This window comes from Crinia signifera, chromosome 6 (assembly GCF_055691185.1).
Source record: "Crinia signifera chromosome 6, ASM5569118v1, whole genome shotgun sequence".
NCBI classification, from domain to species: Eukaryota; Metazoa; Chordata; class Amphibia; order Anura; family Myobatrachidae; genus Crinia; species Crinia signifera.
The window spans coordinates 92,414,494-92,442,391 of NC_139222.1; the positions used below are offsets into that span (position 1 = coordinate 92,414,494).

General features: G+C 45.9%; 1 protein-coding gene and 1 long non-coding RNA gene across 3 annotated transcripts in view; one reads left to right on the top strand and one right to left on the bottom strand.

Moving 5' to 3' along the window:
* Positions 1–234: 234 nt before the first annotated feature.
* LOC146007816 (uncharacterized) lies at positions 235–27,884 on the bottom strand. Of its 2 annotated transcripts, XR_014444407.1 has the most exons (5): positions 27,821–27,884; positions 16,078–16,175; positions 1,330–1,393; positions 644–709; positions 235–552 (listed from the first exon to the last, which is right to left on the bottom strand). It is a non-coding gene; the product is annotated as an uncharacterized LOC146007816 (long non-coding RNA). The 2 variants fall into 2 exon arrangements; XR_014444406.1 differs by lacking the exons at positions 16,078–16,175; positions 27,821–27,884 and having other exon boundaries at positions 1,330–2,370.
* The window catches only part of LOC146007815 (uncharacterized), a 145,502-nt gene continuing 133,419 nt past the window's right edge, over positions 15,816–27,898 (top strand). The window contains exon 1 of the mRNA XM_083146471.1: positions 15,816–15,859. Coding sequence (XP_083002597.1) covers positions 15,817–15,859 — 43 coding nt within the window. The 5' untranslated portion in view covers position 15,816. The remainder of the gene's footprint in view (positions 15,860–27,898) is intronic.

Here is a 27,898-nt window from a genome sequence, read left to right on the forward strand (position 1 = left end):
GCAGGGCCCTCTTCCCTCCTGTTGTCAAAAGCCTCTTCTCTTCACATTTCACTCACAGCTCTCCCATACTCAAACACTCAGCGACCATCTTTGTCTGCATACTCATCTCCATCTGTAATGTTAAGTTTGTCTCCCTGTACTGTTCCTTTGTACTGCACTGCAAAACACCTGTGGCGACTTATAAATAAAATTATAATAATAATCTTGACACTCTGTCAAGACAACTGGTTTTAATCTAAAATATTATAAATGTTACCACCATCAGTCCAAAGCATAGTCTAAAACAGTCAACCAAGATTTTAGAAAAGTTCCTCAGGATGTAGACATCTTCTAATTAGGATAAATGGATTCATCTATTGCCTCTGGGATAACCCGTAATGACCATAATAAAGAGTTTTTGGTCATGGCATCAGTCTTCTTCATTGTATATGAAGTTCATTCATGACTACCTACTCCCTTTTCTTTCCAATCTTCTGTAGTTCCTACAGTTGAGTCTCTGCTTTTAAACTGGATGCAAGCACAACCGTCTCAAAACTTCCTGCAACTGCAAGGCTATAGATAATAAGAGGAGAACAATAGGACCTTTTACATTTTATAAGAAGTCATATGCTGGCTTTTTGACTATATCTTACATGGGGCTTACATAAGTATTTAATATTTCATTCTGAACGGCTTCTCCTCTCTTCATGTTCTTCCTTCTCCTGTTTTCCTGCGGAATGTAGAGAATCATTGATTAAAAATCTCAAAAGTAATACTTTACTTACTCATAGCTTAGAAGGCCTTCATTTCCAAAGAAGGTTCCTAGATAAAGCATTTTAAAGTGCATACTCAATGCATGCTCAAAGTCTACTGATTACCCTAGTAAATCCTTTATGGTTGTTGATCATTGCTGGTAGTGGCGGGTAGTACTACTGTGAATCTTTCCATAGCACTTTCTTGCTGGGTCTACCTACAGGGTCTCAAGGCCCCCACACACTAGAACGATTTTTTGGCCAACAATCGGACAAAAAAATTGTTCCAGTGTGTGGGGGCCTTCAGTCTTGCTTTGCCGTTTTCCTTTTTCTCTTCTGGCCAAAGAGCTCTGCTTCCTCATTGCCTGCTCTGTGCTCTTGTTCATTATGTGTCTTGAGCTTTTCCCTAGGGGCATTCATGGTGAAATTACCTTTCAAGGTCAATGGTGACAAAGTCAAAAGAGGCACTGGCTATTTAAGCCTATGCTGTGCACCACCTGTATTAGGTCTCATCTTGCGCTTCAGCATATGTTGCCATCACATGCAACTATGTAAATATGGAGATAAATAAAACAAAACTCAAAGAGATGTTGGTTACCTTTTTTTGATGTGTCAGGAAACAAGTACTTCTTGTACTGGTCTATCCAAGGATCAGTGCACAGCTTGTAGAGATCAGCAGACATGGATTAGAAAATCAAAGTCAAATGGTGAGTTCCAAAGTCTGGTACATGGAAAGGAACTACAAGAAGGCAGAAAACCTTTCAAGACCACACACACTGCATTCTTTATGAAGACTGGGGGCCCCATTAGAATTGAGACTGCCTGTGGTGCAACACTAGAGAAGAAAATCTTAACATTTCAAGTTTGCCCAGGGCTACAAACCGCTAATCCACAATGGATCACTTCTACGATCCGACAGACATTAGTGGGAAGGGATGGCCCTGGTTTTTTTTTTCTCGAAAACTCTGGTGTGTAGCCCCAGAACACTCCTGGCCAAAATATATTATGCACACACACATGGGTCATTTCACGATTGCAAATCATTACCAAATTATTGGCACATCGTTCATTATATAGAATAATGTGTGTCAAATCGTGCAAGACAGGTCATTTTCTTTCTGCATGGAAAGGGATCAGCAAGCACGATGAATGACCAACGGGTACAGGCATTGCAACATTATTATGCCCACACAGGGACAGCGTTTAATCGACTGTTCATTCTAGAGGAATGGGCTAAAAAGTGGAAGATGAGGCTCAATCTGGATAAATGCAAGGTCATGCACCTTGGGAGACACAACCAGTGTGCAAGCTATAATCTGAGTGGGAGGGAACTGGGTAAGTCAGTACTCGAAAAGGATCTGGGAGTCCTAATAGATAGCAACTTGGGATGTAGTGCCCAATGTAATGTAGCAGTAAAAAAGGCCAACAAAATTCTAGCATGCATAAAAAGGGGCATCGAAACTAGGGATTTAAAAGTAATTATGCCCCTCTATAAATCACAGGTCAGACCACACCTCGAATATGGAGTACAATTCTGGGCCCCACACTTTAAAAAGGACATCGCAGAATTAGAAAAAATCCAAAGAGCAACAAAGCTTATTAGGGGAATGGAAAATTTTACCTATGAGGAGAGATTATCGCAGAATTAGAAAAAATCCAAAAAGCAACAAAGCTTATTAGGGGAATGGAAAATTTGGGATTATTTACATTACAAAAGAGACGTCTAAGGGGAGACATGCTCAACATGTACCAGTATATCAGGGGCCAACATAAGGAACTGTCAAACACCCTGTTTTCTACTAGAAATGAAGAAAGGACACGGGGCAGGAGTATCGATTATAAGAAAAAAGATTTCGTACAGTTAGAAGAAAAAATTTCTTTACAGTCAGAGCAGTCAAACTCTGGAACTCTCTTCTGGGAGAGGTGGTGTTGGCTCCCACAATAAATGCGTTCAAAACAAGGTTGGATAAACACTTATTGGCTAATAACATCCAGGGGTTCAAATAAGAAACATAAGTGTAATATAAAAAACTTAATATAAGCATACTAGGTTGAACTCGAAGGAGGCAAGTCTTTATTCAGCCTTACCTACTATGTAACTGGAACTATGTATGTTAATAATCACATATGCTCTAACATATGCGATTATTAATGCAAGGGACAGCTCTTGCGATAAGAGCTGTCCCTTGCGATGCGGTGCCGGCCCTGGACTTCCGGGTCAGAGACCCAGGAGTCCGTCTGCGCATGCACAGAGTGACAGGAACGGCGGGGGGCCGTGACAGATCCCTCACAGTAGTGCTGCAGTAAGAAGACCATAGGCTTCAACAGGGAATCGCCAGCTTTTGCAGCGCTGCCACTGCAAATGGCCATTGGCGCATACAGAAATGCAGTAAAAACCCTGATAACAGGGTTTTTACCGCATTTCTGCTTTAGAGAATCTCCCCCATAGACTGTAAATAATTGCTCCAATACAATTGATTTCTACCTGCAAAATATATAATAAACTCATATGAACAGCTGCCTATTTTTTGCAGCCACTGTTGAACAAAATTATTATCATTATTTAGGAGACAAGAATATCACTTATCGGAATTATCTTGATTGCGTTATCAAAGTCAGAATCAGGAACACTGTCACCCAGTGTGGTTTGACTTTCATGAATTGTGGCTTTAGTGCTGCATACGCAATGGAACGGTCATGACAGATAGCAGAGCCTCTGATTGTGTAATGAAGTTTGTCACTCTGAGGGCACAGTTACACAAACAGGAAATCTCACAATGGCTAAAGCTGCTAATTTGGATGAGATATTTAAGGTAGAACTGCTCAGAAATGAGTGCCATGCTGTTTGCTCAGGATACGGTCATTGGGTCACCCGCAAATTGTTAGACCGTCATTAAGCCGACACCATTAGGTCCAGGGCCGGTGCAAGGTTTTTTGGCACCCTAGGCAAAACGTCTACTGCCTACTGCGCCCCCCCCCCAGGCGATGTAACCTATGTTGACCTAGACTCATGTCGACCTTCCTGCATGTCAACCAACACACATGTCCACCTAAATGCATGTTGACCTTATGACTGTCTAACAACTTGCTGGTGACCAACTGATCCACACCCATTTGCTCAATCTTGTTTAAGACACATACAGACCTGTTCGTACAGGTTCGAATTAGGCCCCATCTCCTAAGGTGGGGGTGTGCGCATGCACATAGTCGCTCATGCATATATGCAAATGCCCGGAGTGAACGCCTTTGGCAAGTTTTTCACTTGCCTGGGCATTCGCAAAATGAGTGACAGGCAGGGGGCGGTCGCTGGGGTCTGGCTAGTGTTTCATGGGCGTGCCCACAAAAATTGTGTGCGCGTCCATAGAAACGCTGGGCAGACCACTAGAACTGCTGGCGTGCCCATGCCTGCTCTCGGTGGGGAGATGATGTCACATGACGTCAGCGCCCACCTCCAAATTCACAAAAGAACGGCCAGCATAAAGGTAAGTCCAGGCTAACTTTTACCTGAGGAAAAGAGAGGATCATTCAATAGTGGATAGCCATCAAATGTTTTTTCCTCTGTGTGGGCACATGTGAGCCAATGTGTAAGCGTACAGATCCGCTCGCAGAGTTACGCAAGTGTCTGAGCAGCAGGGTGGGCGGGGCAGCTTTTACCTGGTCGCTAGGCAGCGAATATACACAGCCCAGCAGGTCTGAATAGGGCCCATAGGATGGTATACAATTTTTATATTGCAACCGATCTCCCGTCTAAAATGACAGGAGATGGTAGGGGGGAATTCAGTTGATCTATTTTTTTGAGCATGCACATTATGGCCAGGTTCAGACACACATTCGCTTATTTCAGCTCACCACCCCTAAGGATAGCGAGCTGAAATGCTGATGAAGAAAAATGAATACCGCCCATAATATCTGCAAAAATCAGACCCAACTAAGGTTCTGCTACATATAGAAAATCTTGGTCATGGTCAGGGCCGCCGAGAGGTATGCCGAGCCCCGGTAAAATTTTGTAAAAATGTCAAGGGGGGAGTGTTATTGACCCCCCTCCCCCAGCAGCAGCACCTACACCTACAGGGCGACCCTGGTCATGGTGGGAAGTCAAATAATACATCATGTAACAGCAGGGAAGTAGAGAGCCTGGACGGATCCAGGTATTTCCTAATCATGGGAGGCGTGGCCATATACCCTTAAAATAAAATAAAAATTAGTACTATAAATGCCTCCTTGGCCACACTGCACCCCAGCACATAGCAGCATGCGCTGAGCTGAGAAGAAGAGCTGCTGCAGCTTCGGCCTCAAGGTAACGGGGGAGGACCAGACCAACAACTGGGCCCCTCTATCAGACCTGGGCCTGGGTAATTCGTATCCCCCCACACGCACGCACACACCCTGGTGCTCATGTATCCCAGTAAGAGGTGGCTGCGCTTAACAGTGGAATTTTGCTATACCTAAGACAAAGTCACACTTGACTGGCAAAACATTTGACAGGAAGAGCAGTAATTAGAAATCTGATTGCGACATAAATTTATTGTATTTACATCCCAGACAACTTACCAGAAGGAAGTCCTGTAACTAATTTTGCTTCCTAATTAACGTTAATAATATTTGTTAATAATTCCAAGAAAGTAAGTGTGTGTGATTATTATGCAACATAACTGAACTATATGCTTAATTACCAGTTACAGTATTTATATACTATAGTGCACATGTATTATGCAGAACATTACAGAGCATATTACAGTCATTTACGTTGGTTCCTGCACCATGGAACTTACAATCTACATTCGATATCACATGGACACATAGGGCGAAATTTAATAGGATGAGAGATTCAGAAAGTGAAGCGGCAATCATTTACATTGCGACATCAAACTACTGTTGTTGTAGTGTAAATGATTGGCACTTAAAAAACTTGGAGATTTCTCACCAAATCTCTCACTTTCTGAATCTCTCAACCTATTAAATTTTGCCCATACACGATTATTTTTTTGTACCAGAAATTAATTATCCCACCAGTATGTTTTGTGGCGTGTGATTGGAATCCAGCGTATGCTGAGGAAACCAGTGCAAAGGGAGGACATATAAACTCCCCACATAGTGAATAGGTTAGAAACTCTCCAGTTAGAAACTTTCCCTGGGTCCACATTGCTAGTAACACAGGGGGAGATGTGTGAAGAAGTAATAACGGAGGAGAAGTGATAAAATGCCTGGTACTTTATCACCAGCCAATCGGCTCCTGACTATTCCTTTTTAAACCCAGCCTGTAACTTAACTAAGGGCCTTATTCTGGTCGATGCGTAAATTTCCGAATTCTTTCGGATGGCGTTTTTTAGCCGTCTGCGCATGCGTGGGCAACGCTATGCGCATGTGCCACGCACGGTCTCCGTACTCATTCTCACTAATACCGTACAGAAATGTGCACCGCATTCACTCGGGAAATATGGGCGTAATATGGGCGTCATTCAGAACTACACAGGGGCGTAGTTTCAAAGTGGGCTAAACTGGGCGTAAACATGGGCGTACACAAGGGAGTGCACTAATTCTGGTAGGCGTGCATTCGGACAGAACACCGACTGCAAACGAACCAACAGGCAGGAAATATGCGGTCTTCATAGGCATTCGGATCGCCCAATTAGTACGGCCGCACCTGAACCACTGTCAGCTGAACACAATACAATCCACTCCTCTACTCATTACTCATTAATTACACTCTTTAACTTCACTTCACATGATGTAAGGCAGGGGTCCTCAAACTTTTTAAAATAGGGGGCCAGTTCACTGTCCCTGAGACTGTCAGAGGGCCGGACTTGGGTGTGTATGGCCATTTTTTTCAAACAGAAAGGCGAACGCAGGAGGGTTGTTTTGAATCAATAATATATATATATATATATATACACATGTACACTGCGCAGCATGCACTGTACATCCCCCGCGCCTGTCTGTTGTGGTGGCTGCCGTTACTGTGTACAACTGTACACAGTAACGGCAGCCACCACAACAGGCGGGGGATGTACAGTGCATGCTGCGCAGTGTACATATATATATGTACATATATATACACATATATATCATTTTAAATATGTTAGTATAAAAAAAACGCACCTCTAATAATAAGAACACAGTCAAGAGTAGACTGTGTGTGGACTGGGACACAGTCAGTGTCTGCTCAGTCAGTGCCACTGCTCCCTCCGTGCTGCCTTCTTGTCCGGCTCCTCTCTCCGGATTCTGTAAGCTACTCTCCTCTGTGCAGCCGCAGCGCGTGACGTGATGACGTCAGACGCATAGGAGAAGCTTATGCAGGGAGACGGGACGGACCGGCAGACACTGTAGCTTCCCCTGACGTCCCAGGCCACTCCCCCGCCCGTCCATTCGCCAGCCAGCCTGCCCATCCTCCCGGCATGTAAGGCAAGTGAAAGTGATTGCCGCGCCAGCACTTGGGCAGCGGCACACTAGGCGGGCCGCATAAAAGTCCTCAGTGGGCCGCATCTGGCCCGCGGGCCGTAGTTTGAGGACCCCTGATGTAAGGGTTAATGTAAAGTGGTAGTAATGTGTTTAATGTGTTTAAGTATCTATTAGGATTTAATTGATTCCAATTACAAACAAACAATTTTTAATGAAGTAGCCTAATTGCATAAGTGTGTCATGTGACAGATTTATGAGTTCAGAGAATAGTCGTGAGTTTTGCGGAAATACACCGCATCGGTGCGTACGTGCAGCTTCACGTCCGTTCTGACGCTGTAAGACCGTGCAGAATCTTTGTGTGGCCAACGCACACGCACGGTTTGGATGTTGTCCGTAAACACACCCTCTTCTTAGAGAGCGAGTCCGTCCGTATGCGGAGGACCTGTGGGCGTTTGTTCTTACAATGTCCACACAGCGTGGCCTGCGGTCCGCTCCGAAAGAATTCGGAAATTTACCCACCAACCAGAATATCCTCCTAAGTCGGCAGCTGATTGGCCGGTGATGAACTTCCAGGCACTTGATCACTTCTCCGTTATCACTGCTTCATACATCTGCTCCACAGAGAAGATGTAGGCGACGCTTCTTACAAGTCCATGCAGCCACAACTCATGCTGCCATAGCCATTTTAGAATAACAAACCCTCAGCCATTTTAGAATAAAAAGCAAGCTTCGCTCCTAGGACAAACCATGAGTGCAACTTCACATAAACCCCAATAGAACAGTGAGCTGACTGGATATTTTTTGGTTTACCAGTGTGAGAGCAATACAATACGTTTAGTGCAGTCAACTTAAAATGACAGTAGGTTGCAATTCTGTAATGTGCAGCTCTGCTCTTTCATACATTGCTTTGCAGAAAATTCATAATGATAGCATTTGACTACTGATGTGTGGAGGAGGAGATAGATGGATCAGCGTGTTTCTCACTGAGTGGTAGATTTATTAACATGTCCATAACGATCCTTAGGGATCCAGTTTCGCTTCACCACTTTATCGTGGTGAAGCTGCCGCGCACATCGCCCGAATGTACTATCTTTTAACTATATAAATTATGGGAGTGCGTTATCCCCATTTGACGGGGATACGCTTCCTCCCATAATGGCTGTGAATGAGTCAGTTTTCTTTTCCGGTGCTATGTCCTCATCGCATGTGGTCAGCGCCACTTGCTGGTCTCCGGTGTCTTCAAATTAAAACTGCGCATGCGCCAGGCAAGGTTCGCAGGGGAAGCTGGGATGCTGTATACCCGGCGCATGTGCGGTTTTAATTTGAAACTGCTGGAGACCAGCAAGCGGCACTGACCATTAGAAGAAGGAGTGACAGAAAATGATGGGTGATATAGATAACTGGGTGGTCCCTTTTTGGTTGAAAATAGAGGGGGGGGGGGAAGGTTTGTATTGACTACTTCCCTTATATCTCTGCGGATGTCTCCTTTGTGGTGAGATTCCTCATGTTCTTCGATTCTGCCGCTTTAAAAAATGTGTAAATGGAGAAAAAAAGAAAAAATACAGAGCAATGTGAAGTATATAGGATCCTGAAGAAGAGAGTATTACTCTCGAAACATGTTGATCCAGACCTGTGCTCATCACGGAGAGAGGTGGGTGAGGTGGATAGGCAATCCTGTGTTCTTTACTGTGAGCGATATATGGATTTGACCTCACTTTAAAATCACGTTAAGCGCCATCCATCCACCACTTTCAACCTGCTTTTTATACATTTTATACCATTGTTTATTCATTTTATTGAGAATAAAATACAAGAGAAAGATACCTTGATGAGCTTTATTATCTTCAACTTACCGTGAGTACCGGTACGCCATCTTGATGATTTAAAAAAAAATGCCTTGATGCATTTGTTTCATCCAATAAATTTGGTCGGTATGCCACCACTCTCATTTTTTATAAAGGAAGTCGATAATTTGAAATATATATTTGAGTCCATAACTGTATTTAACATTGCTCTGTATTTTTTCTTTTTTTTCTCCGTTTACACATTTTTGAGAGCGGCAAAATTGAAGAACACGAGTAATCTCACCACAAAGGAGACATCCACAGAGATATAAGGGAAGTAGTCAATACAAACCTCCCCCCCCCCCCCCCCCCCCCCGGCGCTATTTTCAACCAAAAAAGGAGCGCCCAGTTATGTATACCACCCATAATTTTCTGTCACTATTTCATTTTGGTGTTTGGGAGACACCGTTCAGCATAGATCAGGCAGACCCCTGGAGATAAGCGCCACGTTACACTATAGACCAATTTAAATCATTAGAAGAAGGAGACCCGCAGCGTCAGAACAAGATGGCGATCCGGAACAGGGGTCCATAACAAACAAAGCCCCACATCGCCGGATCATACATCAGGTAACGCGCAGGCGCCCCTTTTAAAATATTGCATCTGCGTTAACCCTCCTGTCCCGCACCGCCGCTTGTTTAACACCCGCATCACGGTTGTCATAGATCAGGGGAAGCACTATCCCCTCCCTGCCATATTGCACGGGGATAGCGCATATTCCCCTGATCAACTATTAATAAATCTACCCCTGATTGCAGAAACACAACCTGCACTGCACCCACAAGGACATACAATACGGTGAACTTGTGAAGAGAACACATTAAAGGGAATTCGGGTGTTAGTGGGTGGTCACAGAGCCTTTTCTCCCCACAAACTTATATTAATTCCTTTCATATTGCTGCCCTTTAAAACTTGCTACTTTAGGTTGCCTCAATAAAGGGTTAATTCCTAAAAGTCCCTTATGGTGGTCCTTAACATCACTGACTTGAAAGTACCCAACTACACCAAATTAAAACGTAATCAATGCATGAATGAAGCTCTGGCAAGCAATTTCTTTTGGGGAATAAAGGAGTAGTCTAAAGGTGCGTACAAACGGGGGCGATTTTGTGTACTATCGCGGGCAATATGGTCGCTGAGCGACCATATTGCCCGCGATGGGAGTGTGCACCGGCGGTATATCGCCAGGTGCGCGCTCACGTTTTTACCCCTGTAGTGATCGCTGGTCGCAGGAACATGCTCCTGCGACCAGCTGATTTCCACTGCCGAGCTCCCCCCGGCAGTTTCTTTTTCCATCAGCGACCATCTCTGGTCGCTGATGAACAGGAGACACAAGCAATATATTGCTCAGCAATATATGTCCCCCGTGTGTGCGGGGCTTAAAAGTAATACGTTGGCTACTATATAGGCTAAAACTTTACTGTTGCTTAACTTTTGACAGCCCCCTAAATTGTATCTATTTTCCCCTAATTGCAGTGGTAGAATGTTAGTGTTCTCCCTCCCACCACCTGTGCAGTAAAGGAGTAATTAGCAGAAGTTACTGCTCCAGGTCCTACATGTTGAGTGGAAGACAGAGCACCCCCTGCCACCCGTGGGACATCAAAGCTGCTGCTGATAGCACCCCCACCATCCCTAGGAGGGGAGAATGGTTAAGGGCCCCAGTGCATTGCTTTGCCCAGGGCCCCACACTGCTGTTAAGATGGCCCTGGCTAGTAGCAGATCCAATGGTGAGCTACTTTAAAATAAGAACATTAAAATCGTTCAACATTCAATGAAGACAATTTTTTTAATAAAACAAATAAAAAATGACAATGAATTTAAACATTTAAACCAAACTGTTTTAATTGCAAAAAAAAAAATTTGGAGTGCAAAGGGTTATTGATGCGCGCTTCCGCATATCGTTAAGGTCTCTCTCCCTCATCTGGCTGCAGCATGACGGTCACACCCCCCACTGTCGCTCCCTTTTCCCCATGGCATCGCAAGCGTGTAAGCACTTGCAATGCCGGCATCCCATTGGGACTCGTTTAATGTGTAGAGGGTGTAACACAGATATTTAGAGTACCCTTATGAATGTCAGGCTCAAAAGTCAAATTGTGGTCATATACCTACAGTATGGTTACAATTCTTGTAAGTACAGTATGTGAATTCTTGATGTGATGACATGGTGTTATTTTAGAAGCAGGTACAAGCAGGTACAAAAACTGACACTCCCAGCATTTTTTTGGGGGGGGGGGGCACACCTTATGTTACTCTTAACACTCCCTCTTAACGGCTGATAACCACCCCCAGACACCTATTTATTTATTTACAGTTTCTTATATAGCGCAGCATATTCCGTTGCGCTTTACAATTGGAGACAACAGTGATTAAACAAACTGGGTAGATACATACCGACATGGAGGTAGGAGGGCCCTGCTCGGAAGCTTACAACCTACTTCCTATTAATCACCTTGCGAACAGCTAGCGAAGGAAAAAGTGTCAGGATTCCTTTCCTGCAGGCTCCGCGCAAATGCATTGCAGCCCATACGCATGCGCAGTTCATTGATAATTGCCTGGTGTGCACCAGGTAGACATTGCACAAGGTAGACATTTACAAAAGGTCAACATGCACTAGGTCGACATTAACTAAAAATAGTTGACGGGAAAGGTCGACACAAAAAACTTGACATGAATGTTTCACGATTTTTCGGAATTTTTCAAACTGTAACATCCATGCGGAATCCGTAAAGTGTGCCGAGCGCAGCAAGGGACATGCTGCACTAATTGGGGGTCAATGTGTTCAGGTGTTGACATTGACACCACAAATCTGGAAAACTTATGTCAACCTTTTTATGCATCGACCATTTCCATGCTGACCTTTTGTCACTGTCGACATTTTGGTGTTGACCTATTGACTGTCTATCTGGACACTGTTGACCCTTTAATCCGGACCAAATTTTTTTGATCCTCACCAAAACTACAATAATTCCTGGTGAGGAATCAGACAATATTCGTCACCTTCCTTCCAGGACAGAGCCGTGTTGAAACTAGTTTAATGTTTCCCGGTACAGTTGTGTCATCCTTTCCTGTGAACCAGAATATCTGACTTCTTTATAACAATACAGTTACAGTGCTGGGTGTTGTACAGGTTGATATCCTGACATCAGGAAAAGTACAAACTTTTGGCCTGACTCAGACCTGTGTGCTACGCGGCATATACTCGCAGCCGAGCACCACCCCGCTGCCCCCCACCACCCCGCTGCCCAATCATTGCGCATGTGGCCTCCGGCCGAAAAATCATTCGATGGTCGCTCACCATCGAATGATTTTTCTGCTGGTCGCAGATAAAAATCGGTCTGAACTGACATTTATCTTGGCTGGAGATGGCTGAATTCAGGGCGGGTGCTGATATCGTGTGACGTTAGCCACCCGCCCCATGCAGACACAGACACAGACACGCCTGCATTGCCATGGGCATACCCAGCGATATAGGCCAGACTCGTCCTGTGTGTACGGGGTTTTACAGGCAGCTCTCACAATATCACTGAACCAGTGGCAGAGATAGCGTAAGGCAGCCCCCGCCACTGCTTGGGGGAGCGGGGGCTGCGTGGGCGCCGGGTGCTGGACAAGTGAGTGTGATAGACAGAGAGTCTGTCACACTACACTCAGTGGGAGCGGGGGCAGGTGCCGGACAAGTGATTGTCCGGCACACACACAATACACAGTATGCGGCTGCGTGTTGTGCCGCTGCCGCCCGCCCGCCTGCCACTGCCCGTGCGCTCGCTGATCACAGGCGCGGCCATGACAGTGGATCTGTCATTGAAAAAAAGCTCACCCGCAGATAGCCACAGTGCTATCTGCGCGGCACGGATGAGAAGTGCTGGGTGGAGAGAGGGCTCTGCTCCAGCAGCCTCTGAAGAAAGCCAGGGGGTGGGAGTCCCACTCCCCGGCTATGTTGAGGAGAGGGGGGGCGGCGATAGAGAAGTGTGTCCCGCGGCAGAGGGGGGTGTCGGCGAGGGAAGATTTGCCTAGGGTGCTGGGACAGCTCGCACCGGCCCTGGGCATATGTATAATCAGCGCTACTAGTATCGGCAACTGGTGTGGACATATGTACAGGCAGCGCTACTAGTGTCTGCAACTGGTGTGGACATATGTACAGGCATTGCTACTAGTGTCGGGAACTGGAGTGGGCATATGTATAATCAGCGCTACTAGTTTCGGCAACTGGTGTGGACATATGTACAGGCAGCGCTACTAGTGTCGGCAACTGGTGTGGGCATATGTATAATCAGCGCTACTAGTGTCGGCAACTGGTGTGGACATATGTACAGGCAGCTCTACTAGTGTTGGCAACTGGTGTGAGCATTATGTATAAGTTGTGATACTACTACTGGTTTGGTCGTTATGTACAGTATAAGTTGCGCTGCTACTGTCGGTAACTGTTTGCGTTTATATATATATATTTTTTTTTTTTAAACAAGCGAGTATAGGTGCTGTAAAGTCACTTATTTGAACTTGACCAGTAGTCCTGAGCCTCCTGTTCAGACCGACAAGGGTTAATGAGCACTATGACCGTTCAGTAATGGCCGCAGCTCCCTTCTCTACAAGCAACAACTCCAGGATCCACGGAGTGAAAAATCTGTACAAACAATAGAATGAGAAGGGGCGCCCAATAGTGCATTAAAAGTGTATTTTAATAGACATAAAAACATCTGACACCTGGATGAAACTTTGGCTTTGGTCTCCCGGATCGCTGCACTGCAAGCCAGCGCGTGGATGTCCGGCGGGACCTTGGATCAGACGGATGCCCAGCTGTATTGCCGTGGTATTTACTCATATGCCGTGTGGTAACCAGTCCACAGTGTTTTATATCTTGGTACGAGTCCCTAATATTTGTATCCAGGATGGATGTTTTTATGTCTATTAAAATACAATTTTAATGCACTATTGGGCGCTCCTTGTCATTCTATTGTTTGTACAGAGATATATATATATATATATATATATATATATATATATATATATATATATATAGCGCTACTACTGTCGGTAACTCTGGGCATTATGTAGTCATATGTAGGTGTACTCGGGGCATTGCGTGGAGCATAATGTGTGTTGTAATATTATATGGGCATTATGGTGTGCGCTATATTGTGTAAGGAGCATTACGCTGTGTGGCATTATAGATAATGGGCATTACAATGTTATTAGTATTTTTATATGGCCACGCCCCTTCCCCATGAAGCACCGCTCCTACATTTTGGCGCGCACTCTCCTATTTTAAGTGTGGTGGTGTTGCACTCACCAATTCCCTTTCTGGCACAGGGTACCAAATGGCTAGTTACGCCACTGGTTCTGTTGTGCTACTGTGTGGTGTAATTTGGAATGGGATTACTATTGTGTATGGTCCTTGTGAGATGGCATGTCTCTCTTTCGGAGTGCACTGTATTTTTTACATGGGGGGGAGCAAAATGTATAGTTAGGCCACTGCACTGAACCCTATAAATATACTCATTGGCACAGGTGTAATTACCTCAGGGTTGCCTACCTGACCCTCTCCTTCAGGGAGACAACGCTCTGTTCTGGGCCTTCCCTGGTAATGTATGATTGCCAGCACCTGTGGTGAGCTAGGTAATTGATAAGAAAGGTGTTTCTCCACAGGTGATGGCAATCATACATTACCAGGAACCGAGCATTTTCTCCCTGACGGAGAGGGTCAGGTAGGCAACCCTGAATTATCTACTCCGTTGTTTCTGCGCTACATCTGTTTTTCTTTCTCCAATCTGTCCTGCATCTCACATTATCTCCATATCCACTGCACTATTTCAGCAATCTCTCCTCCCCCCTGAATCTAATTAATGTAATGCTTCTTAACTAACACCTTCAGAGCTATTACCAGAAATGCCAATTCATACACCTCTCCCCTGACACAAGATACACTCCCTCCTGCCCACCGCAATCTGCCACTGACACCTGCTCCCCCCCCCCAGTATATAACTGTTTTTGTTCTCCAAATGTCTCCAATTTTCCTGCCAATTATGGTACACAATGGTCTACGCTAGCTGACCACACTCTGGCCAAACTTCAGTTTTTCCAGCACTCCCTCACCATGGAATCGGTACATCTGTCAGACCAGACTTAGGTCTACAGTCATTAGGTCGACCCCGGAAGGTCGACTGTCCCCAAGGTTGACAGGGTTAAAGGTCGACATGGCTCAAGGTCGACATGGGTCAATGTCGACAGTCATTAGGTCGACATGAGTTTTTCACTGTTTTTTTGACCCGAATGTTGACACAGTCGACATGGACACAGTTGGAGTTGAACCGCAGCCCATCGCTTTGCTCGCAATGCTTCGGGCACGGTGCCTCGCTGCGCTCGGCACACTATTTTATTCTTCCACCATGCCCTAGTGGATGGTAGGGCATGAAATACCGCCTGTCGGCTCAAAAAGCAGTGAAAAACTCATGTCGACCTAAAACCATGTTGACCTTGGCCCATGTTGACCTTAAGTCATGTTGACCTTGAGCCATGTCGACCTTTAACCCTGTCGACCTTGGGGACAGTCGACCTAATTCTGGTCTGACAGATGACCGTTTCCCCTCACCATATACTATCCATACATATATTAAACCTGGAGAAGAGATACACTGGAGATAAGGTGAAAGCAGATAAAGCACCAGCCAATGAACTTCCAACTGTAATTTTCAAGCACAGTTCATTTCCTACTTGACTACCTGATCCTCTCCTCCAGGGAGAAAATGCTCTGTTCCTGGACTTCCCTGGTAATGTATGATTGTCATCACCTGTGGTAAGCTAGTTAATTGATAAGAACAGTGTTTCACGACAGGTGATGGCAATCATACACTATGTCCAGGAACTGGGTATTGTCTCCCTCATGGAGATGGGCAGGTAGACAAGCATGGTTCATTGGCTGGTGCTTTATCTCCAGTTTATCTCTTCTCCAGGCTTAATATATCTTCCCCACTATCAGTTATCATTTCACCACCTCATACTAATCCCACTGCATTTTTTATGTTCTACAGTCCTGTGATCACACCTTTCTCATTAGCTCTTATTATTCCAGCATTCTCCCTCTAGACTCTAATGTCTCTTGAGGCATCTTTTACCTTTGTCTCAGATCTGCACTTCGTTCCTTCAACCTCATCTGAGTTCCTTGTCTCTTTATCGGTCTCACTATGTGGTGCTGCAGTATTTTTAGACCACCCTTTAAATAAATAATGATAAAATAGTGTATACTGTAATAGGCTTGCCATAGTATCCCTTTAATTTGGGACACATACTAATTAAAAAAGGTTCTGCAGCTGGTTAAATTCAAGTTTGCATTTCACCTGGTTTGATAATCAGCCACAGAACCTGTGGAAATCATAGGTGTCCTCAACTAAAGTGTTAAGCTGGCCATACATCTACAGATCGATTGTCAGATAGGGCTGGTTGGAACAAAAATGACAGTTTGGAACAAAAATGACAGTTTCCAGCACTTCAAAGCATATGGTCAACCGTCATTTGCTCTCATCCATAACCAAGATATTGTTCCAACCAGCCCAATCTGACAATCCATCTGTAGATGTATGGCTGGCTTTATTATGGCAAGCCTAGATGTAGATAGGTTAAGCAGGTGATTTTACAACATTACTCTCAAAATTGTGAGCAGAGACAGGGCCTATGCAAAAAACGGACCCAGACTGCTGGACCGGACATCAAAATCTGCATTCCGGAGCTTGTAGTGTCCGGTCCGGGGGTGTCCCTTCCTGGAGGTGTCTTGTCCAGGTGGATGCCTGTGATAGCTTTCACCAGGGACATGGGGAAGGAGAGATAACCGCCTCCCTGTGTGGTCCAGACCATTCCGGTTTTTGCCACATGCCGGACCATACAGGGAGGCTTTATTCTCCCTCTCACCCTCTCCCTGGTGACAGCAGTCACAGGCAGCCTCCCCGGACAGGACACCCCCGGACACTACAAGCTCCGGAATGCAGAGTTTGATGTCCGGTCCGGCATTCCGGGGTCTTGTACGGGTGCGGATTTTATCCATACCCGCAGAAACATTTTTCTCCTTCAAAATATTAAATCATGTTTCTTTATTTTCCTCAGGCTGTATCTGTGCTATAACCAGCAAACATAATAATGATAGTACATAGTGATTGTTTAGTTATCTCATGCTGATACACACCTCTGTAGTGTTCTGCATTTGAATCACAAATCAAAGCAACTGCCTCTAATTAATTACCAGTGTCTGAGGAATATGATTTATGAGTTAGCAGAGAGCTAGGGTTACCACCTAGTCCCTTTAATTCCGGACACATATTAATTACACAGGTTCTGTGGCTAGCTGACTTCAAGACTCCACTTCACCTGATTTTAAACTGCCACAGAACCTGTGTAATTAACATGTGTCCGGAATTAAAGGTCCTAGGTGGTAACCCTACAGAGAGCCAAATGCATTTTCCTTGGTAGATGAGTCATCGACCCTCCCTTAATTATAATCAAAGATCTGGGAGCCCATAAGTGCTCAATTTCTGGAGGAACGTGAATGTGTCCACTCTTATATCTGGCATCAAGAATCTCTGAAGGTGATAATAAATCGATATGCAAACAAGCAAACTATGACTCTCATGCCAAAGCACAGCATGCTGGGAGTTATTTATCCAAACCAGCTAGAGCAGGCATGTCCTCCCTGTGGCCCTTCAGATGTTGTGAAACTACACATCCCAGCATGCCTTGCCATAGTATTGCTATTAGGGAATGCTAAAACTATTGCAAGGCATGCTGGGATGTGTAGTTTCACAACATCTGGAGGGCCGCAGGTTGGACATGCCTGAGCTAGAGAGATGCAGGTTTCTGGAGTCTGTTGCTCCTTCCTTAAAAGAATGGGGGGGGGGGGACGGGACATCACTCAGTAACACTGCTCATTGTGGGACTATGTAAAACCGGACCCGGAAAAAACCTTGGGAAAGCCGAACCGGACATCAAATTCTGTATTCCGGAGCTTGTAGTGTCCGGTCCAGGGGTGGGGGGGCTTGTCCGGGGGTCCCTATAATAGCTTTCACCAGGGACATGGGAAAGGGGCAATTACAGCCTCCCTGTGTGTTCCGGACTGTTCAGGTTTTTGCTGCATGCTCGGACCATACAGGGAGGCTTCATTCTCCCCCTCCTCCTCTCCCTGGTGATAGCTGTCACAGGCAGCCCCCCGGGACAGTACACAGACCGGGCATCAAACTCTGCATTCCAGAGCTTGTAGTGTCCGGTCCGGGGTCCTGTCCGGTTTTTACCCATACCCGCTCATTGTGAATATGCCAGCTACCCTTTATTTCTGCCTATATCTGTGCTGTAGGACTTCCCGGTGCCGCAGTTATCACTGCTGTATGCGCTGAAGTAGGTATTTCTGGTATCTAAAGATGGATCATTTTCTGTATTAATGTGTTTAGTCAGACTCAGGGCCCTATTTATTAATGAGGCTTATTACCAGCGGCATATTTTTTAGTATTGCAATTAACAGACTGCTAGAAGCATAGATGTGTCTGTACTTGTATATTGCATCAATAGTCTTGGAAGGTGACAAATCCTGATCGGCAGCCTGTGATTTGTATGCCCTACCAGGACATGCTGGTACTTCGAATTTTTTTTTAAATTTATTTTATTGAAGCTTCAGCCAGTGACAACATATGTAATAAAGTATACATCACAAGTATATATTAGGAGCTGCAACAGAATCATATCCTCTCCTTGGTTAGTAATGACAATGTCTACATTTTACATCACAATAAAATAATAATATATGTTTGCTTTCTGCACAGCATAGAAACTCACATTGTTATGGAAGGATCGATAAAGTTTTCTGGAAACATTCATAAATATTTTCTTTTATAGTGAGAGGCAGGACCGCTATGAAACTCTCTCATGTATGGAAATTTATTTTGGTACTCTTCTCTTTTTGGATCAATGCCACTATCCAATCCATAGGAAAAATAAAGAAAAGCTTATCCCTAAATAAAATAACATGGTACTTGTGTAATAACGGGACGCCCGATTTTGAGATCGGGTCGATTTTTCCATAGGATTCAATGTTAAAATGGTCCTGTTCATTTCCCCACTATCCAAGTGGGCATAGAGTTGATTTTATATAGCGTGGCGAGGGGACGCGGAATACATTTTAAGTAATCCGCGGGGCTCGCTGCGCTCGCTGTGTTATATAATATCAACTCTATGCCCACTTGGATAGTGGGGAAATGAACAGGACCATTTAAACATTGAATCCTGTGGAAAATTGCGTCCATCGCATCGCTTGCGATTTGGTCGCGATGCGATCAACGCGATTTTACTGCAAAATCGTGTTGCGTCGCATCTGATTGTATGCCTTAAGTTATATAGCATACAATCAAATAATCGGGCGTCCAGATATTACACAAGTACCAATAACATTAGGTGGAGTGTGTGCTGATCTAGCCAAGAGCAATTTTCAAACTGCACGAGGGATTCTAATATCAGGAGGCAATAGACCAAATATCTCCCATCTGGCGTGAAAGGGACATAATTAACTAAATGGTCTATGGTAAAGGGCCAAATTTGTCTCCAAAATCTTTTAATAACAGAACAAGAACAAAAACAATGAAATAATTCTGCTGAGGCTTGGTTACATTTTGGGCAATTGGGACTATCTAAAATGCCAATATGGAATCCCCTATAAGGGTAAATAATAATATAAGATCTATGGGTACTTGTGCAATAGCACGGCGCCACGCTACGTTTTTAGCGTAGCCTAAGCTACGCTGTCAGCGTAGCCCAACGGCTGCCTAGCGTAGTTAGCGTAGTGACTTCATGGCAGCCCAACGGCTGCCTGGCGTAGATAGCGCAGGGACTCTGCGGCAGCCCGGCTCTGGCCCTGGCATCCATAGCTCTGTCCCCGACGGAGAGGCGCTCCAACTGTTTGAGATGCAGATGCGTCTCAGACGCTCCTGCGTCTCAGTAATTATTGCGGCAGGGAGATGGGGTTAGGGAGTTCGGTCGCACGTGCGTCTCCTGCACAAAGGGGGTATGCGAGTGCAAGTGCGTCTTATGCACAATAAAGGAGGCATTTGCCAGTGCTCCATGTTACATACTGACAAATGCCTCCTTTTCAAACCCCCACTATCCACGCCATCCAGAAGCGTGGCGAGCGGACGGGTTATGCGTCCTCCTGATTTGTTCATACCTCCACTATCCACCTCGGCGTGGAGTTGATTTTATAAAGTGTGGCGAGCCACCGAGCCCGAAGCATGGCGAGCGCAGCAAGCCCTGCGAGGGGAAGCGGAATACATGTGAAGTAATCCGCATCTCCTCGCAGGGCTAGCTTGCGGCGCTCGCCACACTTTATAAAATCATCTCCACGCCAACGTGGATAGTGGGGGTATGAACAAGTCGGTCCGCGTCCCCTCGTTTCAGGAACACATTCACACCAGCCATATCATACATCTGAGACAGTAATGACGACATGTGAGAACTGGATTTTAGTTAATAATAAAGAATAAAAAAAAATCAATTTAACAAAGTACAATAATATCAAATTATAAAGACCAAAGAAAATAATAAAACTGTTATTCTGATTCTGCATTCACAGAAACTGCAGCAGAAGTAGATGCAGTTGTGTCTGCATCTGCGTCATCATCTGCTTTGTCAGTCTGTGGGAGCAGAGTTGAGGCATAAAGAAAACGCTGGAAAACGTTTTCTGCGCCAAGAGTTTTGCGCCATATAAATTCCTGTAACTAGGAGTCCAGATTCTGGCGTGCAGTGCCCCTTTGCCTTTTGTTGCACCACTTAGTAGTAGTACGTTTATTTATAAGGCGCCACAAAGTGTTCGCAGCGCCGTACATAGCAAACAAAAAACAAATTACAAGGTAACGTACAGGGTGTGTTGATAAAATACAGCATAAATAGGGTATAGCTGGTAGAACTAAAATCAGCATCAGTTCAGAAATAGGTGTGGAAATTGTTGAGGAAACTGAAGATGAAGTAGAGGAAGGGAAGAACAGGACAGGAGCACAGGTGAGGTAAAGAGGTAGGGTGAGTACGTGAGGAAGGAGGGCCCTACTCATAAGAGTTAACAGACTAAAAGGAGGTGGGTGGACGAACGAAAAACACCACTTACACGATCCCCAAAGGCGTTCAGTATTTTGGGTGTGAACCCCAGTGTCCGGAACAACAAAATTGTAGCGGTGGTTCACCCGTGCATGGTGGTACTCTGCCTGCTCCAGCTGCTCGGTGTTATATGCACGCCAGCAATCTGAGTATATAGTTGTCCCTGGTTCGATATATTTGTTTATGGCGGCCATCAGGGTGGCTGTTTGCCTCCAAACAGCCATTGTTGAGGCAGCACGTGTCCAACATTACTTTTCCTCTGTACAAAGAGGCTCTCATCCACCTCAACTATTTGTCCTGGACCGCCAATCCGGCGTTGGGGCTGCGACATTAAGCCCACGGTGTAGGCCTCCCGCATCAGGTTATCATATAGCACCGTGGTTTTATTTGACAACTTCAGTTGTTGCTCACAGGATATGCTTGTGAGCTCCTCTGCCCATGAATAAATGAAACGTATGAGGGTCAGAAATGGGATACGGCACCCCAGGAACCAATGTACCGCACGGAGACTGAACTTCTTACGACAGGTTTTAATATGGCAGCGCCACATGCACTCCTTCATACTCAGGCACATTGGGTGTTCATTAACACAGGTTCGTATCAGTGGCAGCAAATGGTGCTGCTGAAAAAAAAAACACTGACTCCTCCTCTGTCTGCGGCAGGGTAAACATTGTAACAGGTTCTGCAGTCACTACGCAGTCACTTCACCTTCACCTCTGACTGACTACGGTAACTGCGTAACGCTTACTGACTACGCTGGCTGCGGGAACAGTACGCCGAATCTGACAGGGATGCTGACTACTCTGGCCACAGGAACACTGCGCCGTATCTGCCAGATACGCTGACTACACTAGACGCGCGAACACTACGCTGATTCTGACAGCGCCGCTATGCTAACTACGTAACGGGCGATAATACACAAGTACCGATCTATGAAATATATTAAGATACACTTCTGTAAATTTTGCCACAGTAAAGGTTGTGGTTGAGTATTCGAATATTTTAAGAAGAAGGTCTTCAACGATTAAGGATGGGAAATGCTCAAACCATTGCGCTATACCAGTTTTCAATGAGGAATGTCCCACAGAGGCCTGGTACTTCTACTGTATTATAAATGGAGAGCCACAGGTAGCTAAAACCTCAATTGTGTTGAGATGTGGAGTATGCTACTGTGCAGACCCCATGTTGTTTCTTTAGGAATGCTTTAATCCTTACCAAGATGGCTGCTGTGTAATCTTCTGCACATATGCATAGTGCCATCTTGTTAGATGTTACTATGTTAAAAGCTTATTATGTTAAAAGGGTGTATACAACGGGTGTGGTACAGGGGTCCGACAGTCGGGATCCCGACAGTCATTAGCCCGACGTCAGGATCCCGACTGGCCGGACCCAGACAGCATGGTGAGCGCAACAAAGCCCCTTGCGGGCACGATGGCTCGCTATGCGAGCCACCTATTCTATTCTCCCTCTATGGGGGTCGTGGACCCCCACGAGGGAAATTAGCCGGTGGCCGTCGGGAACCCGGCTGTCTGTGTTTTGACAGTCGGGATCCCAACGTCGGGTAAATGCCTGTCGGGATCCAGACTGTCGGGACCCAGTCCGGCACCCGAGTGATATACCTGAGGGATACATGCTATCACCACTTGTATATGCATCGCTACCCATATACATCATCAGCTAGTGCTCTGTATGGTGCCACTCATGCTTTGCTCCATCCGAAGGTACAAATTATCCCCCCCCCCCCTGACTTCTGCAACTCTGTGTGGGCCTTTATGGAGTAATATTATCCTCTGAGAGGGGGAGGGGGCTATGTGCTTTAATATCAAGTGGTGGTGGGTGGCTATGTGACTTGTTGTTGTGTGTGTGTGTGGGGGGGGGGGGGGGGCAATTTACCTGTGGCAGACTATGTGCTGTATTATTTTCCTGTGGCGGTCTATGTGTTTTATAATTTTCCTGTTGCAGTCATATGTGTTTTATAAATTTCCTATGGCAGTCTATGTGTTTTATAATATTCCTGTGGCAGTCTATGTGTTTTATCATTTTCCTGTGGCGGCCAATGTGCTGTATTTTCCTGTGGTGGTCTATGTATTTTATAACTCTCCTGTGGAGGTCTATGTGTTTTATAATTTTCCTGTGGCGGCCTACAGTATGTGCTGTATTATTTTCCTGTGGCGGCCTATGTGCTGTATTATTTTCCTGTGGCGGCCTGTGTGCTGTATTATTTTCCTGTGGGCTGTATTATTTTCCTGTGGCGGCCTGTGTGCTGTATTATTTTCCTGTGGCGGCCTGTGTGCTGTATTATTTTCCTGTGGCGGCCTGTGTCCTGTATTATTTTCCTGAGGCGGCCTATGTGTTTTATTTTTTTCCTGTGGCGGCCCACATTATGTACTGTATTATTTTTCTGTGGTGGCCTAGGGTATGGATTGTATGGTCGACCTAAAGATGGTCAACAGTCATTAGGTGGACACCAACAATATGTCGACATACTGCAATGTCGACAGGTCATTAGGTCGACATGGTCTAGGTCGACATGGGGGTTTTCACTGTTTTTTTACTCGGGGGGGGGGGGGGGGGTGCAGGGAGGCAGCGGGGACTGACAAGAAGCTCCGTCTGAATGAGGTGAGCTACATCTGTATATTGCTATACCATTCTTCTAATTAGCTGGTGTACGTATAATCAATAGGAGCTTTTATTTCACACATTTTTTCTAGTACTAAATTGGTACTTGATTACAATGGTCTCTTAGGAGGATTATACAGTGGGGATTGATATGAAATCCAGGCGGTCGGAATCCTGGCGTTCAAAATACCGACGCCAAAATCCCGACAAGGGGGGGACGTGGATCGCCTCCCCTTGCGGGCTCTCTTCGCATGCCACGCAGCGGGCCTGGTGCCTCGCTACGCTCGGCACACTAACTTATTCTCCTTCTATGGGTGTCGTGGACACCCACGGATGGAGAAAGTGTCGGGATTTTGAACTGCATCCCATACAGTGGCCATGCAGCTCGACCTGACACATAATATTTCAACTGTAGGTCTCTAGGACTGATTCATTATATAATCACAACAACAACAACATTGTCGCACTGGCTGTCACCCTTAAAGGTCCCGCTGAAGTCGGCTCGTTCTGCAGTGCAGAACTGAAGCTGTCTGACAGCAGGGCAGAAACGGTGAGCTGCCGGGCTATCTTCAGAACGGGTCCTTCACTGCCACTCTGATGATCCTGGTGTACACAAGTGAGGGGCATTGCCGTGTGTTCCGCCCCCATCTCTCCTGGAAATGCGAGTCCAGCAGCTCTCTCTGTGCCCCGATTGGATTCTGCCTACGATGCAGAGGTGCCAGTCAATTTGGCCCTGGGCATAGCTATAGGGATGCGTGGGTCAGCACGTTGCTATCGACTGGATAAATCTAGCTAATCTCCGGGGTCAGGGCCAGTTCTAAGTGGAGAAGCCCGTGGGGATAGTCGGGAGGGAGAGAGTGCTAATGCATTGCCGTGGGGGGGGGGGGGGGACTGGCTGTCGGCTGACTTTAGTGTCAGACCCGCTCGGTGCTGCGGTGCAAAGTCCCACATGGAGGAGGATGAGGAGAAGGCTGCTGGCTGACTTCAGTCAGTGTCAAACTCGCTCGGCTCTGCGGTGCAAAGTCTCATGGGAGGAGGAGTTTCTGCATTTGGGCATGGGCAGTAGCTCTCCTCAATGACCACCGGCCGTTGCCATCTTTGTCACTGGCAGCCATCCCAGTCACCCTCTCTCCGCAGAGCCTATCAGCTAACATACTAGGTATGTCACTCTGCCCCCAGGAGTTGTTGGCTGTGGTTAGCGGCAGCGGCCCAGGACGGGGAAAGCAGACGAAATCTGGTCTGGCCCACCGGGAAATGGCCCGGTTTCCCAGCGGGCCAATCTGCCCCTGGGGCTGAGTGATCTTGCGGAGTGTTCTGAGCAATGTAGTCACTACATGTGTAGGCCCCTTAATACCCTTATCAACTCTGGTCATCTCCAGACTGGTCCACTATAATCTCCTATAATCTGGAATCCCTGACAAAGTTATCCTCAATAATACATTTCAAGTCGGAAGCTGTCATTGATAAACTAGCACTAAACACGAAGTAGTATACAGACTGCAATTAAAGTATTCTCCGCTAGATGTCAGTATGAGGCCTTGTTTGTAAATTATAGGACACCATTTATGAACACTGGGCAAAGAAGCAAGCCAGCCCATGCATTGTATAGTAGAACAGCAGGTCAATAATAATAATATACTGTATAAACAGTAATGGTAATAGGGTAGGCAGACAGACTCCTTGCCAGGAGAAATACTTAGTTTACACACACTGTGATCCTGGAACTTCAGCTACTGCGGACTGTCTCCCGGACAGCTGAGGCAGCTCAAGCTCAGTCAAGACAGGAGTGTAGCAGTTCCAGCAGCAGCCAAAGTCAGAACAGCCATGGAAAATGTGTCTCCACTGGTGCAGGGAGGAAGATTCCAATCAGATAATGCAGAGACATAGTAATGTGTTAGAAAGGACATGAATGATGATTAAATTCTGGAGCCAGGGTTAAATGTGGCCACACTGGGTTCCCCCGCGCACCACAATTTTGTGAACATTTTAATCTCTATGTTACAATTGGTTTCTTAATATAGGGGTAGCTTTAATTGTTTCGGTTCTTGTTTAGTTTCACGGCTGCAGCATGGCCGCCCGCTACTTCTGGGTTCGGCGCTCGGAAAACTATCTAAAATAAAGTCCATGCCAGCGTTAAATTGGTTCATACCCTCCATGTTGGCATGGAGTTGATTTTAGATAGCGTGGCGAGCGTAGCGAGCCCCGCAAGGGGACACAGACGCTGCTGTGACTGAGACGCTGCCGACGTGAAACTAAACAAGTACCATTGTTTCTTATATGTTGGTTGCCATCTGGTGTGCCTTCACAAAATGGGGCTGGGTTCAAGGGTTATGTACGGCCAAATATGGGACGTATCATCACGTCCCCTCCAGGGAAAAAAATTCAACTATTTCTTTACTAGTTTCTTATATAGTGCAGCAGATTTTGTTGCGCTTTAAAATAGGAAACAGTGATAAAACAAACTGGGTAGTAACAATCGAGGTGGGCAGGGGGCGTTCGCATGGGGATGCCCAGCAGTTCCTGGCACTCCAGGCTACTGTCTTTCCAGCTTCCTGCTCCATCACTTCTGCCTCCTCTTTCCAGCTTTATGTACTGTGTCTTTCCATTGTTCTGTCCCATGTCTCTCCAACCACCTGCCCCATTACTCTCTAGCCTCCTGCTGCATCACTCTAACCTTCTGTCCACATCACTGTCTCTCTAACCTCCTGCCCCTTGTCAATCCAGCCTCCTTCAACGTATCACTGTCTTTCCAGGTTCCTTTCCTATGTGTCTCCAACCTTCTGCCTTGCCACTCCTGCCGCTTTAGAGCTTCCTGCCTGTCACTCTCACCTCTGCTGTATGTCTCTCCATCTTCTTGTGACTACATACTCCCAGGCTACAGTGCTCTGAGCAGTGACTGTCAGCCTGTCCCTCGAGCCATCCCTGAAAACATCCTCTGCGTGTAATATTGTCTTAGTGTGGCTGACAGTATGAGCATTGGTAAATATTATCAGAATTTATTTTCCCTGTACAGAAAATACGTATCATTCTATACACTCCATATTAAAGTTTACATTTGGAAAAATAAATGAATACAACACTAACCTGTCTCAGCACAGTGGACAGAATGCTCATTTGATAGATCATTTAAAAAAGTGTCAAATCATGACACTTACTTATGATTTCGATCCGATGCATGGTCAAACCTACAGATTCTCATTGCTGCAGCAAGGATTTATCGGACCCTAGGCGGTGAATAGTATTGCATGCGATAGATCGTATGCATAATGACCATATGCAATGTATGCAATCAAGCCGCCGAGGAGCTGCCGGGTCATTTGAAGAGATATCGCATGTGATACCTCACCTTAGTGCAGACATGTCCAAATGATGGTACTCCAGCTGTTGTGAATTTACAAGTTCCATCATGCCTTCCCACAGTTTTGCTATTAGAGAATGCTAAAGCTATGGCAAGGCATGCTGGGATGTGTTTCATAACAGCTAGAGAGCCACAGTTTCGACATGCCTGCCTTAGTGTCTGGGGTTCACCCCTGGCCTAACATTAATGCTACCTGCATACAGACATTTGGGATGCCAGCATTCCGCCGATGATCTCCTGGGTTTTGTCGGGACGCCGGCGTCAGTATTGTGACTGCCAGCATCCTCAAAGCCACCTCCTGTACACAGGGCTGTCATCAGAAATTGTGGGGCCCAGGACTGATAAAATAGGCAGGGCCTCCTTTACGCTTCTTGGACCCCCGGTATGCCTGGTGAGACCTACAGTGCCCGCAGCATTTGACGCACTACTAAACCTCTACATTGCTTCACAGGAAATGTGAACTTAGTTTATGAAAAGTTATACTTAATAGACTTCAGTCCTGGGCCCCCTTTCTATCTGAGCCCGGGACTGGAGTCTCTGCAGACCCACAGTACCACACACCCATACCCACCCAATGATGTGCGGACAAGGTAGGCAGGTACATGTTACACTCCAGAGTTTTGACTATAAGAATAACTGGAAGAATAATATAAAGAACTTGTACTATTCAAATTAATTTTACGGTCACTTCCCACCATATCACAGTAATCACGTGTGTGTGTGTGAGAGACTTGCCAGTGCCTCCCCAGTCCCCAGCCACTGACCTCACAGCACGTCACCACACACACAACCGAGAGAGCGCAGCAGCAGCAGCAGCACACAAGGCCCGCCCCTCTCTGCAC